Below are 16361 nucleotides of genomic sequence, written 5' to 3'. Positions count from 1 at the left end.
TATTAAGGATACTTCAAGGTATGTCGAGCTTCTAGCTACTGTTATGTTTTAAAAGCTACTCCAATTCTTGAATCGATTTGATTTACTCTAGTTTGATTAATGAAATATATATGACCAATCGCTAAGGACTTTGATATTTATTTGCTCATCCGGTCGAGGGGATGACCGGACCCGTGGGTTCTACACCCCGGTGTATCATTGCTCATCCGGTCGAGGGGATGATCGGGCCCGTGGGCTCTGTACCCCGGTGTATCATATCCTATCTAGCGGGGAGAGTACGCCAGGCCTCGCGGATGGTATCCCGAGTGTATACATCACATATGATTTTGAGAATCGAAATATGGATCCGAATTATGACACTTGAGATGTTTTAAAATTCGAAATATGCTAAAAAGTAACTGGTGTTTCATTACATACTCTAGTGAATTTTATTGTTTATTTGATTTGTTTTTCAGGAACTTGTTATTCCTTCATTTATATTGTATAACTCTTACCCCATCACGAGTGGCGGCTATGACGCATATCTGAGTATTCCAATACTCAGACATCGTTTATTTTAAATGATGTCAGGTTTAGCAGGCGGTCAGGTGCAGGACGGTCAAAATACGGGTTAGAGTTCCTGTAGCTTTCTACTTTTGGTGGGCCCACTTTTGCACTCGTGGATCACTTGTCACACCCCAATCCCGATAGGGCGTGATGGGCACCCGACCCTTACTTAGAGCCGAGCGAACCCGCTGGATCTCGTTATACTCATAGTCCTTAAGTCATGAATTGAAATGCATAGTGAAAGCTGTTAACAAAAACATTCTTTTCGTCTTTATCAAATCAAGCAAAATCTGTAATCATATGAAATTTGTAACATAATGCATAATGATACATCGACTTAAATAGCCGTTTACAAGAATGACATACTATATACGTGACTCTGTCTGCAAAGTCTCTAACATAAATCATTATACCATGACATGGATACTCTGACTCGGCAACACTCCAGAAAGAAATGGAGCTCGCCAATCCTGCTAGAACATCTTCTAGCCATATCCTCTATTCATCTGTATACACCTGCGTGGCATGAAACGCAGCGCCCACAAGAAGGGGCGTCAGTACGAATAATGTACTGAGTATGTAAGGCATGAGTAACAACGTAACATAGATATGAAAAGTAACAAGGAATAAGAGAGATAACATGTACATTTGAATGCCTCGTAGGGCGGATGTCATGCATGCTTAGCCTTTTAAAAAGAAACATTTTTATACATACTGTTGACACCCAATTTTGTCCCTCCTTTATTTTATTTTATTTTATTTTATTTACTCGGTTTTCTAAATTTATTGACGAGCTAAATACTTTATTTTTTATTTTTTACTGCTACTACTATTAATATCGCTACTTTTATTTTCAACATTACGAGTATTACTTTATCACAAATTTCAAAAGGGTTCGTCATCATTTTATTTTCATTAAATTAATTATACTTTATCAAGCCCTTTATTTCTACATATAAATCATTAATTATCATAATATGTTTTGTACTAGTTATTAACTTAGAAACTCATACTTTAAATTCATTAACCCAACCAACCCAAAACAATCCAGCCCATCTAAAATTACCCGCCCCGTCTAACTCAAAAAAAAAATTATTAATTAAAATGACGTATGAATTACGGCTAATTTTGACCGCATTTTTTTTATATTGTTAAATATTGTTCAGAAGTATATCAATATTGGACTCATTTTGAAGCTCGTATTTTAAAATAATGTGTTATAATTTTTATTTTATCAAAATATTATTTTACAAGGGGCAAGTTCTTGATAATTCTATCTACCCTTTTTCCCTATTCAATAAAAGAAAAAAAAGAAAAAAAAAAGGGCATGTGTCACTTTCTTTCTCTCTCACCTATTTCCTCTTCCAAACAAAGCATGCTTTCAGCCATTACACTTTGATTCAACGTTCGAATATAGTCAACATAGGAGGCCACCAAATTTTTAAAAAGTCTGATTTTTCTACACAAGAAAATCGAAAAAAATTTAAAAAAAAACAGAGATTTGAAAGTCCAAAACCCTAGCCTTTATTTCCTATAAATACCACCTTATGGCTCAGCCGAAAGGGGACGGGAAAAAAAAGAAAAGAAAAAGAGAAGGTTTTTTTTGGATTCATGAAAAGTTCTCTCACCTAACATATTTCTATTATCACTCAAAGAAACTTTAGTATTTTCATTACTCTTACTCTCTGTCCAACTCAATCTTGCTCACAAAGGAGTAGATCTGAGACCTCAAAAGCCCTTGTTCACTGCACCCACAAGAGGTAAATCCGACTCTATTTTAGTTTATTTATTTGATCCGTGTTAAGTGTCTATGTAGATTCAAAAGATCCACGTTGAGGATTTTATTTGGTGTATTTGGATAATGGACATTTAAAAGCATGACTACGACTCTGCTCTGGTTAAGTTGATATGTTTTCTGTTACATGTCATATTTTAATCCGTTTGAAATTATATTTAAATATATTTCAATAAATACTAAGTATGAATCCGTGTGAAATATAACTATTGTAGTTTTAGGTATTGGTTATTCTTATTTAGGCTCTCAACCGCTTAGACATCATGGCCTAGAATTTTTCTCTTCAGAAACTACGTTAATGTCCATTTTCCTGTGTTCAAATGTTTGCTTTCCTTTATTTGGAGGAATGAATCTCCATTAGAGAAACATTAAACTGCTTGACTTGAAAACTCAAATCATATTGCAAAGCAATTTTTTTTTATCAAATTAATACAAAGTGTTATTATTAAACAAGCCACGTTTAAGATATTAACAATAGAAACAGCCCTCGATTTGATGATGTTTAGCATGTCTATGTGGCAATCTTTCCGTGAGTGGAGTATTTATCTTCTCTTTATGTTTATTTATGTCAAGAAACACATTTCTTTCTAATATACCTCTTCTCTCTTTTCTTTTGCATGTACACTGGAGCCGAAGAGCTTCACTTTGAAACTCGACGACACCGCTTATGGAGTCTGCACATCATTCACTGCCTGTGCTCCTATTTTGCTTGAACCGAAAAATCACATAATATCACTACCTCTTGTGAAAGCCGAAAATGACTTTTAACATTTTATATCATCTGCTTACCCATTGGCGAGTTTAAAAATTCTTGCGTGACTAATCCTCTAATTCCGTTTGGCGATTAGCTGTTAAAATCTATATTACTTCGTGATTTATATCTAAGCTTCATTTAAAGGTTTTACTCTAACTGGTACTGGCTGATTACTTTTTACCTGGGATGACCTTTAGATGTAAAGGAAATGGAATAGGCAATTAGTCATCTATGTTTCTCCAAGTTTTATCTTTTAAGTGGGAGTTTAGTTAAATATTTTCACTAAAAGAATTCAATTCACAAAGCAGCTTTCGTTTCATTTTAGCTGATCTAATCTTTCTTTGAAAACGAGTGGGTCCCAAGGCCCTAATTTAATGTTGCACTTTAAACAAAAGTTGTTTTCAGTTTACAAAATCACTTTAGTTCCTGTTCGTTCCCTTTTTTTTTGAAAGATGGGTTTTCATAAATAATATTATCGAGGCATTGATAGAGCATTTAAAAAGAACATTTTCTGATGCTTAGCATCTATACATAATTTTTACAACTTTGCAACTAGTTTTTTTTTTTTTTTTTTTTTTTTAAAATAACCTTAAGTCCGGTCGGTTAACCATTGTTAATGGGTCTTAAAGGATGTTTAATACCTTCCCTTTAGACTAATTGAACCCTTACCTAGAATTTTAAGCTTCGCAGACCTTAAACAGAGTTAACTTTAAACATAACTTTAATAAACTTTAGGTGTCCTAATTCACCATAAATAATTAGGTGGCGACTCCTTAACAACAAACAAAAATAGGAATCACCAATACGTCATACTCTTAAATTTAACCCGGTTAAAATGGGGTGTGACAGCTTGGCGACTCCGCTGGGGAATCACTTAGGTTCTAACCATAACGGACTTAGTTTAAATAGGTTTTGTGTGCTTATTTTGATTACTTTATTTGTTTGTTAACTGTTTTTACATGCTATTAATTGTTTGCTTGATATAAACTGTTTGTTTGATATAAACGGTTTATGTGTTACTGCTTTGATAAACTGTCATTCCGTTCATATTTCCTCCACTTCTGGAAAACTCACACATATTCACACACTTAAAACGGCTTCGCGGTTCGCGCCCGTTCACTACTAAATTACCCCTTTAGTTGGATTGATCTTGTGGATTTAGTCGATCAGCGGTGCAGTCGACGGCCACAGACTTTCCACTCTCAAGTTGTCCGCTTGGGAGAACCTTGTGTCATAGGAAGCCAACTCTTAGTCAGCCTAAGATAGAGCTAAACCAACACCCTTTATTAAGAGCATACGTTTCATGACCTAGGATGTTTAATACCCTTGGTGCATTAAATCCATTAGATGACTTTACCCAAACGTCCAAGCGGGTTCACAACCCCAAGTGACACCAATCATACTTTATGTGCATGTTTGAAGGATAAATGTGCCTAAATATTGACTATTTGCTTTAATTAATTAAACTTTAGGAGGGAAGGATGATTAACGTTTCTATGACAGGTATGGATTTGCATTGGAGTACAATGAATGACGAAGATCAATGACATCACAAAAACGGGGCTGAGATTTAGACATAGGAAATTGTATTCACTTCATTTAGATTAGGAAACACTTAATGTTGTATTCATTTGACATGTAATAAACGTTACATTACTTTTGTACTTTATTGTTGGGGAAATAGAATTTGTTTAAATAATCAAAGCAACGGGATGACATATTATGGCACATTTTATCCTTTAAACAATGTTAGGCCCACCTCTGGCGCAAAGAGGTCACATGCATATTAGGACGTGCTAGTTGTTTTGATATAATCGTTTACATTTGTTTGATAACTTATTTGACTCTACTTGATAAATTATTCGCTACATGCCTTACTCGACTTTACGTGACCATGACTTTACCTAGATATGTTCATGAGATTAACATCGTTTATACTGTATGTCTATTTTATCTTATTCCCGAAAAAAAGAGTTGATTCGTGTTGACGCTCGATGGCCGACCATCCTTACATCACGAGGTCAAAGACGTCATCGTTACCTGAACGTAGTTGGGCTGTCCAAGGAAATGAAATTACTATGTCTGATCCGGCCGCATCTGTTCCAACTGGTGTAGAAAACCTCGTGATCGCTAGCGATCCGCCTGAAACTTCCGAACATGGAACTGCTATTCAACGGGATGAACATATCGCCCGCCTGACTCAAGAAATTGAGAATCTACGTGGAGAACTAAATCGGGTTAGGGACTTGACCAATTTATCCATCACACTTCAAAATTCACCTTCTGAACCTAGCAATACTGCACCAGAACCACCTCGTTTCCTATCACTCGAATCCCCAGTTCCTGAGCATTTTCCTCCCCAAAACAATGCACCTACTAACAACAACTTGCCTCCGATCACCCCCGCAAATCCACCAAATCCAACATCTGTCTATACTCCCCCACAAAGTCAACCAACCACTTACACTAGCTATACTCCTCCACAAAATCAACCACCCACCTACACTACCTATGCTACTCATAATCCACCACCCGTCAACCCAACCAAGCTCCAACTTACCAAAATCGACCACATACTATACCTAGAGCCCGTCCAAACCCTGACACCAAAAACACTCGCAATTACACTCAGATCGCTGAACCCTTGGCTCAATTGTTCGAAAGAATGAAAGCAGCAGGCATAATACAACCGATTGAAGGAAAAATTCCCGAGCCTATCCTAAAATGGTTTGATGGTTCCAAAAGCTGCGCATACCACTCTGGAGTTGTTGGGCACGCCACTGAAGATTGCTATGGGCTTAAAAACAAAATCGAAGCCCTGATTAAGGAAGGAGTAATTCAGCTCGCTGAAGCTAAGCCCAATGTGGTCAACAATCCTTTGCCTGCTCACGGAAATACCAAGATTTAGAGGAGTCCAGTGCGGAAAGAGTCAGATCAACAACTTTGTCGCTCTCGTGGGAACAATCCAATACAACTACTCGCAACACCAAGGCACTGACAATATGGGGCGCCGAACCAGGAAAGACTCTGAAGAATTGGACTTGTACTCCGTCCTCGATCCGTCGGGAGCCTTGGTAGCATGAACATGTAGTGAACTTGTTTTCTTTTATTGATGCTTGAACCGTACTCAAAATTTTGTTTGTTTTGCTTCACCTTGTGGAAGCTTGAATTGCAAAACTATGAATGCTTTTCTGATTTTTCTTAATCATCCATTTTCTACTTTATTTATCAAAACTGTCAACTCTACGATTGTGACATGAAATGTACGAATAGACAACACACATTCCGAGAGAGTAACAAAGAAACTAGGGGGACAAGACAAGATTCCACTCACAAGAATTGAAATAGCCGATAGGTGATAACATAAGCCTAAAGGCTAGCAATTCAAGAAGAAATCAAAGTACGACATTAGGTTAGACAACCTAGTTTGCAACCTTTCCTTTAGGTGCGAACTACGCTTGACCTGATTCCTCGGTGGATACGTAGGCAGCCCACATAGGGACTCGGTCATACTAGGTTAGAATTTGTGCCATTTTAATGCGTACGAACTACGTTCTGACCTGATTCTCATGGTGAGATACGTAGGCAGCCCACATAGGGTTCGGTTGCGCTATAACAGAAAATTCAAAAAAAAAAAAAAAAAAAAAACCTTACACGAAGACTATCAACATACAGACCCGTCACACCTAGATAAAAATCCAACAAACCCTTTACCATAGATATAACAGAACTACGCTGACCTGATCCGCTTAGCAGGATACGTAGGCAATCCACATCGGGTTCGGTCCCTTTATTAGAAAACTCAGACCACTTTATGTATTTTACGAACTACGTTCTGACCTGATTCCTTGGCGGATACATAGGCAACCTATATAAGGTTCGGTCACACCACAACATAAATTTAGCACACCCTTCTGAACCCAAAACTGGGGCATATTTTGGAAAAGATATAGACGAAAGAACGGTTGGACATCGACAAGATTAAGGCTATCAGACAGGAAGTATTATAGACCAATTACTTTAGAAGCGTCACAATCTAAAGTTGGCAGAATATTTTACAACTTACATATGTATACGTTTACATATATATCTTTCCTTACATACATACATTTACATATACATATTTCCTTATACATATACCTACATATCTACCTTTCAAATCAAATACTTTCTTGCAATTGATTCACTACTGTTCACCTACCGAGGCTTGAACGGAGATCACAAGATCCAAACAAACAAGACGAATGGAGCGCCAACCACGTCAAGCTTCGAGTCAACACGAATCAACTTCCCCCCTCCCAAACTAAGAATTTTTCTTTGAGTGCAGGAATTAAAAGACCGCGAGATCAACAGTCAAGTCTATCACGACCGAAAAGCATCATCTGGCTCAATATGGCCTCGCCTCAAAAGCCAAACGGCTTTATTTCTAAACTCTATCTTTAATTTTATTTTATCAGAACAACTTTATGACTTCATTAACGAATATACCTGTTTTGTAGGTTAAAGACGAATCAAATCAGGATTACGCGTCATTGATTCAGCCTGTTGCGATAGCGTCGACTTCATCAGCCAAACGGCTATGCTATCACTTTACTACATACTTTATTACCTTCTTTATCTGTTTTAACCATTTTGCCTGAACTTTACAGGAATCAACATTAAATCTCCGAAGACAACCGGAGGGATTTATCATCAAATCTCCGAAGACAACCGGAGACATCACATGGCTATACGGCCTCATACGCACAAGCCGGACGGCTACACTATGACTTTACCCTCTATTTTATCATTTATTCTACCAACTTTAACAACTTTACCCTGAACTTTACAGGAATTATCATTGAGTCCCCGAAGACAACCAGAGACACAACATCAAAGTCCCCGAAGACAACCGGAGACACAACATCAAGTCCCCGAAGACAACCGGAGACATAGCATCAAGTCCCCGAAGACAACCGGGGGCATCATTCGGCTATACAGCCTCACATGCATAAGCCAGACGGCTACACTATGACTTTACTCTCTACTTTATCATTCACTTTACCAACTTTAACGATTTTACCCTGAACTTTACAGGAATTATCATTGGAGCCTCCGAAAACAACCGGAGACATCGTCCACTTTACAACTTTATCCTGGACTTTACGGGAATCATCATCAAATCTCTGAAGACAACCAGAGACATCGCATGGCCACACAGCCTCATACGCATAAGCCAGACGGCTACACTTTGACTTTACTCTCTACTTTATCATTTACTTTACCAACTTTAACAATTTTACCCTGAACTTTACAGGAATTATCATTGAGCCTCCGAAGACAACCGGAGACATCGTTTGGCTATACAGCCTCATCAGCATATCATTGAGTCCCGACAACAACCGGAGACATCGCATGGCTACACGGCCTCACCTGCATAAAGCCAAACGGCTATACACTTATTTTACTCCTTACTTCATCTCTTTATTTCATCATCTACTTTACCTACTTTAACGAGTTTACCTTAAATTTCACAGATATCATTTATCATCGAGTCCCGGAAGACAGTCGGAGGCCGTATTACTATCATCTTCAAATGCAACTAGAGGCATTATCACATCCTCAGCATACGCATCGCGCATTCATTCAAGTCCCTGAAGACAACCAGAGACGACATTAGCCACACAATTTCATTTTCATTCCCACACTCATATTTACTATCATTTTACACTCTTTATAATTTCAACCTTATTACTAATGCTGACATGAATTTCAGTTTTAGCAGAAAGTACAATTTGCAGAGGCGCAACACAACGTGGAACTTTATCTTACGCAGTGAACTGGGGCAAATTTGCTGAAGAGGAATATCAAACTCACAAGCAAGGGTCACGGATCTACTCTCGAACTCAACTCCGCCTACGTCCACAAACACGTGATACGTAGGTTAATTTCTCTTTTATAACCTCCACTAAAAAACTCTACTAAATCTACTCCTTTCACAATCTTGTAAGCCTGTCTATATCTCAGTGTCTCCATAACTCAACACTGGGGCATTTTTGGAGAATTTACATCGTGTCTAGTAGAGTCCTACTTATGGGTGTGTTGTGCACCACATTTATAATTAGGAGACTATAAACATACGGTCCATTCTCAAACACTATTTTCATCTGTCTTCGACCCGCGAGGATATAAATGACATCTCATCCAACATCCTTTCAAATCATTAACACCTCTCAATACTCCGTCAATCTTCGCTTCCCAACATCCTAAATCCCCTCTGCCCTCATAATATTTTCCACCAAAAACGTGTTTCCTTACAAATTAGTATTTGTTGGTCGGAATAAAATTGGCTACCACGTCAACTTCTTCGCCCGAAAACTCTTACATCATCTCCGGTCGAAGAGGGGCATCTGTTGACACCCAATTTTGTCCCTCCTTTATTTTATTTTATTTACTCGGTTTTCTAAATTTATTGACGAGCTAAATACTTTATTTTTTATTTTTTACTGCTACTACTATTAATATCGCTACTTTTATTTTCAACATTACGAGTATTACTTTATCACAAATTTCAAAAGGGTTCGTCATCATTTTATTTTCATTAAATTAATTATACTTTATCAAGCCCTTTATTTCTACATATAAATCATTAATTATCATAATATGTTTTGTACTAGTTATTAACTTAGAAACTCATACTTTAAATTCATTAACCCAACCAACCCAAAACAATCCAGCCCATCTAAAATTACCCGCCCCGTCTAACTCAAAAAAAAAATTATTAATTAAAATGACGTATGAATTACGGCTAATTTTGACCGCATTTTTTTTATATTGTTAAATATTGTTCAGAAGTATATCAATATTGGACTCATTTTGAAGCTCGTATTTTAAAATAATGTGTTATAATTTTTATTTTATCAAAATATTATTTTACAAGGGGCAAGTTCTTGATAATTCTATCTACCCTTTTTCCCTATTCAATAAAAGAAAAACAAAGAAAAAAAAAGGGCATGTGTCACTTTCTTTCTCTCTCACCTATTTCCTCTTCCAAACAAAGCATGCTTTCAGCCATTACACTTTGATTCAACGTTCGAATATAGTCAACATAGGAGGCCACCAAACTTTTAAAAAGTCTGATTTTTCTACACAAGAAAATCGAAAAAAATTTAAAAAAAAAACAGAGATTTGAAAGTCCAAAACCCTAGCCTTTATTTCCTATAAATACCACCTTATGGCTCAGCCGAAAGGGGACGGGAAAAAAAAGAAAAGAAAAAGAGAAGGTTTTTTTTGGATTCATGAAAAGTTCTCTCACCTAACATATTTCTATTATCACTCAAAGAAACTTTAGTATTTTCATTACTCTTACTCTCTGTCCAACTCAATCTTGCTCACAAAGGAGTAGATCTGAGACCTCAAAAGCCCTTGTTCACTGCACCCACAAGAGGTAAATCCGACTCTATTTTAGTTTATTTATTTGATCCGTGTTAAGTGTCTATGTAGATTCAAAAGATCCACGTTGAGGATTTTATTTGGTGTATTTGGATAATGGACATTTAAAAGCATGACTACGACTCTGCTCTGGTTAAGTTGATATGTTTTCTGTTACATGTCATATTTTAATCCGTTTGAAATTATATTTAAATATATTTCAATAAATACTAAGTATGAATCCGTGTGAAATATAACTATTGTAGTTTTAGGTATTGGTTATTCTTATTTAGGCTCTCAACCGCTTAGACATCATGGCCTAGAATTTTTCTCTTCAGAAACTACGTTAATGTCCATTTTCCTGTGTTCAAATGTTTGCTTTCCTTTATTTGGAGGAATGAATCTCCATTAGAGAAACATTAAACTGCTTGACTTGAAAACTCAAATCATATTGCAAAGCAATTTTTTTTTATCAAATTAATACAAAGTGTTATTATTAAACAAGCCACGTTTAAGATATTAACAATAGAAACAGCCCTCGATTTGATGATGTTTAGCATGTCTATGTGGCAATCTTTCCGTGAGTGGAGTATTTATCTTCTCTTTATGTTTATTTATGTCAAGAAACACATTTCTTTCTAATATACCTCTTCTCTCTTTTCTTTTGCATGTACACTGGAGCCGAAGAGCTTCACTTTGAAACTCGACGACACCGCTTATGGAGTCTGCACATCATTCACTGCCTGTGCTCCTATTTTGCTTGAACCGAAAAATCACATAATATCACTACCTCTTGTGAAAGCCGAAAATGACTTTTAACATTTTATATCATCTGCTTACCCATTGGCGAGTTTAAAAATTCTTGCGTGACTAATCCTCTAATTCCGTTTGGCGATTAGCTGTTAAAATCTATATTACTTCGTGATTTATATCTAAGCTTCATTTAAAGGTTTTACTCTAACTGGTACTGGCTGATTACTTTTTACCTGGGATGACCTTTAGATGTAAAGGAAATGGAATAGGCAATTAGTCATCTATGTTTCTCCAAGTTTTATCTTTTAAGTGGGAGTTTAGTTAAATATTTTCACTAAAAGAATTCAATTCACAAAGCAGCTTTCGTTTCATTTTAGCTGATCTAATCTTTCTTTGAAAACGAGTGGGTCCCAAGGCCCTAATTTAATGTTGCACTTTAAACAAAAGTTGTTTTGAGTTTACAAAATCACTTTAGTTCCTGTTCGTTCCCTTTTTTTTTGAAAGATGGGTTTTCATAAATAATATTATCGAGGCATTGATAGAGCATTTAAAAAGAACATTTTCTGATGCTTAGCATCTATACATAATTTTTACAATTTTGCAACTAGTTTTTTTTTTTTTTTTTTTTTTTTTTTTTTAAAATAACCTTAAGTCCGGTCGGTTAACCATTGTTAATGGGTCTTAAAGGATGTTTAATACCTTCCCTTTAGACTAATTGAACCCTTACCTAGAATTTTAAGCTTCGCAGACCTTAAACAGAGTTAACTTTAAACATAACTTTAATAAACTTTAGGTGTCCTAATTCACCATAAATAATTAGGTGGCGACTCCTTAACAACAAACAAAAATAGGAATCACCAATATGTCATACTCTTAAATTTAACCCGGTTAAAATGGGGTGTGACACATACATATATATATATATATATATATATATATATATATATATATATATATATATATATATATATATATATATAGTAACATGCCCGGCCATTAAGGCACGGTGTCATATATAATATCATGCCCGACCATCAAGGCTCGGTGTTATCATCATTAGCCTGCGTCCAGGCCTCTCGCGTCCGGTGCAATATCATAACATGCCCACTGCAGTGGTGTGCACATCTACGTGCCTGCCCGGCCGACTATAGCGCGGAGCTGTGTGAGAAAATACATACATATGTATATAAAGCATGCATAAGAGCCCAATCAAAAGCCACAACTGTATCGGAGTGACGTAAGGTCAGTAGCCTCCGATTATATTATGGAATACTCATCGTCGCTTTGTTTCACCTTGAAGGAACAATTATTTTAAGGTGAGACTATCGATGAAGAATAGAATTAAGAGAAAACATAGAATAGGTTCGTAAATCTCATAAGGCATCAAGCCATGTATTTTTGGAATCTTAAAAGAAATTAGTCATCATCCATGAATGAATTGAGAAATCAGTAAATAACTCAACATTCTTATATCGTCGTTGGAATCATAAATTTATAACCTTTAAGCATGGATTCATTCTCATCATAGTAATCATAATAATATAAAGCTCATGTACATGGAAATCTCTATGAATACAAATTATCTCATAATAACATGAAATCTGTATGCCTTGGAGCTTGGATAAATAAATCCCTCATAATCATCGTCATGGTTATCATAAAAGAAATTATTCATATTTGCCATCATAAAACTTTAAGAGTCACATTCTTGGAAATGAAATTTTTTATGGAATCCATACATAGTTTGGTAGGAAAAGATTCATGCTTTTGGAAATTTGATAACCTCATAAGGATCACGAAAGTCATGGGTTTCTAGCATTTGCAGAATCAATGATATTATGGATACGACACAAAGGTTTATAACGAAAGATCATGCCTTTAGAAAGAAGGGGACTAGCCTTAACATACTCGGAAGATAATTTCTCGACTTCCAACTCACTTCATGTCTTACAATTCACTTAAGGTCATTCGTAGCCTTGTAATCTACATATAGAACCATTCATAATATCATTAGAATCATCATCATACTCTCGTCTCGAAACTTTAATTAAAATCCTTTTAGATTCTGTCGAAATTCGGGCAGCATCTCCCCTGTTTATATGCCCAGCCCGAATTCTTAATTCAACAACCAACACAACAATAACAATACCAGCATCAATACAATCATTTCCATACGAATATACTTCCTAAAACATCCCACACGATGTTTCCTAAATTTCTCAACTAACCCACTTGTGATACGACTATTTAATAACTTTATTTCCGTAAAGAAGCCGAAATTAATACTAACAACATCCCCAACATCCTACAAGATAAATATATGTATTTCCATCCATATTTCTCTTCAACCCTCAATCCACAAATCAAAAACATCAACACAACAACTACAACTTTTATTTCTTGCAAATATTCCTTAATCAAGATTGATAAAGAGAAGGATTTAATGATTCATACCTTGTTTTTATGAAGGTTGCAAAATCTTCATCATTTTCTTGTTCCCAAGCTACTCTAACACAAAATGAAATCATCATCGCGTCTACGTGTTGTTCGGACTTCGATTAGTACTCCAAGACTTTGAAATTTGCCCAAAATCTTCATTTTTATGTTGTATTTTAAGAGCCCTTTAGTTGGCTGGAAAATTCTGGAAATTTTTGGAAGGTTTTATGATGAAAAATGGGGTTTTGACCCCTTTTATAATAAGTTGGGTCGGCGTCACTGTAGCTACAGTACTGTAGCAGTAATGTGGCGGTACTGTAGCAGTGTTGTTTCTGCGTTGACAGTTCAGTTTGTAACGTCTATAACTCTTTACTCCGACATCCTATTGACGATCGGTTTGTTGCATTCCGAACTAGACTCGACGAACTTCATTTTAGGCTTTTGAAACGCCTTAAAACTCCAAATATACATGGAGATATACCCCTCCAAAGTTGACTAAAAATCTGTCCAACATTTCTCAAATTTTCGTCGAACTTATTTTCTTCAATTTTCTCGATATCGAAATATTCCGAAACTCTCCATACATGATATTTATCACTTATTATACTAATAATGACCATGTTCTAGTGTTTCAAAATTCTCTTTCTCGATTACGACTGACGAGATCGTAATTCACCCTTTTTCTTCGTTGTTACGTACTTTCCATGACTTGTGCCTTTCAAAACATCATGGGATGTCTTCGACACTCCATTACTACGGTGAGGTACATGTCATCTCATGCTCTGAAAACGCGGGGTGTAACATCACTCTATTTCAGTTGTATACTTTTGTATAGTGCGGGATGACCCCGTAACTTTATTATTTCATTTGTAGCGTCATAGAGGCTCCATAGAGACTTTGTATCATTTTGGGCAGTCGGTACTCATATGGCATAGCGAATGACATTTCTACTTATGTTTACTTTACATTTTGATGTACTTTGATCTTGAAGGGAGTTATTTTATTTTGTCTCATATTATTGTTAAGTTAATTAATTGAGTTAGGTGAATATGATTTGGGGTTACTTATTATGTCATAATGGTTCACTCGGTGCAAGTTTGTAGGCACAGGGTGCCGGTCACGTTGCAACCCATTTTGGGGCGTGACATTTTGCTTTGCTATTGTCTAGTATTTTCTCTTTGAAAGAAAGACATTGAATTGAGCAGTGACTTATCAACATAAAAGGCATTAAATATAGCAAAGATAAATCTATGTTATATCTAATCTTTTCATCAAAAAAAAAAAAAAATTGTCTTTGTCCATTTTGATGTAATTTTTGGTTTCTAACTAGAATTTATCAAATTCTATTGGTGCTCGGAGCAAGGTTGTTTTTTTACCTCTTCCTTTAGTTGAAAATTTAGTAAGCAATATCAGTATGTAGCATTGAAAATTTAGTAAGCAATATCAGTATGTAGCATAATTGATCAATTATGCTCCAGGCTGCTGTGGAATATTTTTGAGGATATTTACAAATTTTATAAGCTTACAGAGGTATGGTGAATATCATGTGTCTCTCTTTTGATGTTGGGGTGACTTTACCATTATAGTGAATATATTTCAATTACTTTAATGTGACAAAATAATAGTTTTTAATGTGACAAAATAATAGTGTTTTTTACTTTATTGTGTAGTGTATAAAATTCGTGTTATTTTGATGATTTGGCTGATTTAGGATGGGCGTTGATCGTGCGGTTACATAGATTTACAACCAGAGATCAACGCCAAGGTAAGAGCAATTCTTATGGACTGGCTGATAGAAGCACACAAAATGTTTGAGATGAGGCCTGAAAGCCTTTACCTCACAGTTAACATTTTGGATCTTTTCCTGTCAGAGAAGACTGTTCTTGGAAGGGAACTTCAGTTAATTTGCATTATCTCAATGCTAATTGCCTGCAAATACAACGAGACTTGGGCTCCAGAGGTATAATATGAAGTATTCTGAAAATGTGTTAATTTGTTTAGTTGAAATTTATCATAATCTGTGATTCTCTGCTATGCATGTCTCTGCCGGTAAATGACTTCTTAACCATAACAGACAATGCTTATGTCAGGGACGAGATACTTCTAATGGAGAAAGCAACCTAGGGAAAGCTGGAGTGGTATTTAACTCTTCCATCTGAGTCACCTCCTTTTTATTGGTTTTGGACCAAATACTTCGCTCCTTTATCTTGTTCTGTTTTTATTTTTCTTGAACAATACTAATGTATGGGAAGAAGCAACCAACATCTATGTGAAAAACAAAACTGCTCAAGAGTTGCAACATCAAGAGAAATTTTATGGCAGCAACTATTTACTTTTGGAGCTCTCTTTATTTTGATCTTTCGTCCATGTTCTTAGCATTTTTGGTACAGTAGGTCTCAACTAAAAGTTGTATAAAGTTACAATTTTCGTTCATAGCTCAGTGATGGTAAGGGCATTTCTCTTGATTATTGCTCAAAATTACAACTATTAATGATTGTGTCCCATATAGTGATTTTTCTAGATTCGACAAGTTATCCGTTGCCGAAACATTTACTTTTAGTTATTTTGCTTTGTCAAATGACCATATCAATGCATGAACTGTATCTTTTAACGATCAAATTGTTGGGCCCCGTGCATCGCACGAGAATTATCTTCTAGTTTATGAAA

The 16361-nt window shown here is 35.9% G+C and overlaps 1 protein-coding gene and 1 long non-coding RNA gene across 3 annotated transcripts; both read left to right on the top strand.

Moving 5' to 3' along the window:
- The first annotated feature begins 1745 nt into the window (after window positions 1-1745).
- Window positions 1746-6214, top strand: LOC132618461 (uncharacterized). The gene is made up of 2 exons (XM_060333509.1): window positions 1746-2306; window positions 4599-6214. Exon 2 carries the CDS (start codon window positions 5090-5092, stop codon window positions 5762-5764), a length of 675 nt encoding a protein of 224 aa, XP_060189492.1. The 5' UTR covers window positions 1746-2306; window positions 4599-5089; the 3' UTR covers window positions 5765-6214.
- Window positions 6215-12254: 6040 nt separating this feature from the next.
- Window positions 12255-16044, top strand: LOC132618319 (uncharacterized). 2 transcript variants are annotated; one of them, XR_009574052.1, is made up of 2 exons: window positions 12255-15654; window positions 15785-16044. It is a non-coding gene; the product is annotated as an uncharacterized LOC132618319 (long non-coding RNA). The 2 variants fall into 2 exon arrangements; XR_009574053.1 differs by having other exon boundaries at window positions 15769-16044.
- Window positions 16045-16361: the final 317 nt, after the last annotated feature.

This window comes from Lycium barbarum, chromosome 11, assembly GCF_019175385.1.
Source record: "Lycium barbarum isolate Lr01 chromosome 11, ASM1917538v2, whole genome shotgun sequence".
Taxonomy (NCBI): Eukaryota; Viridiplantae; Streptophyta; class Magnoliopsida; order Solanales; family Solanaceae; genus Lycium; species Lycium barbarum.
Note: the sequence above shows the minus strand (reverse complement) of the source record. Positions and strands in the feature narration are given on the sequence as shown.

What these genes read in the sequence shown, in the direction of transcription:
- LOC132618461 (XM_060333509.1), top strand. Translation starts at nt 5,090, where the DNA reads ATGGCCGACCATCCTTACATCACGAGGTCAAAGACGTCATCGTTACCT.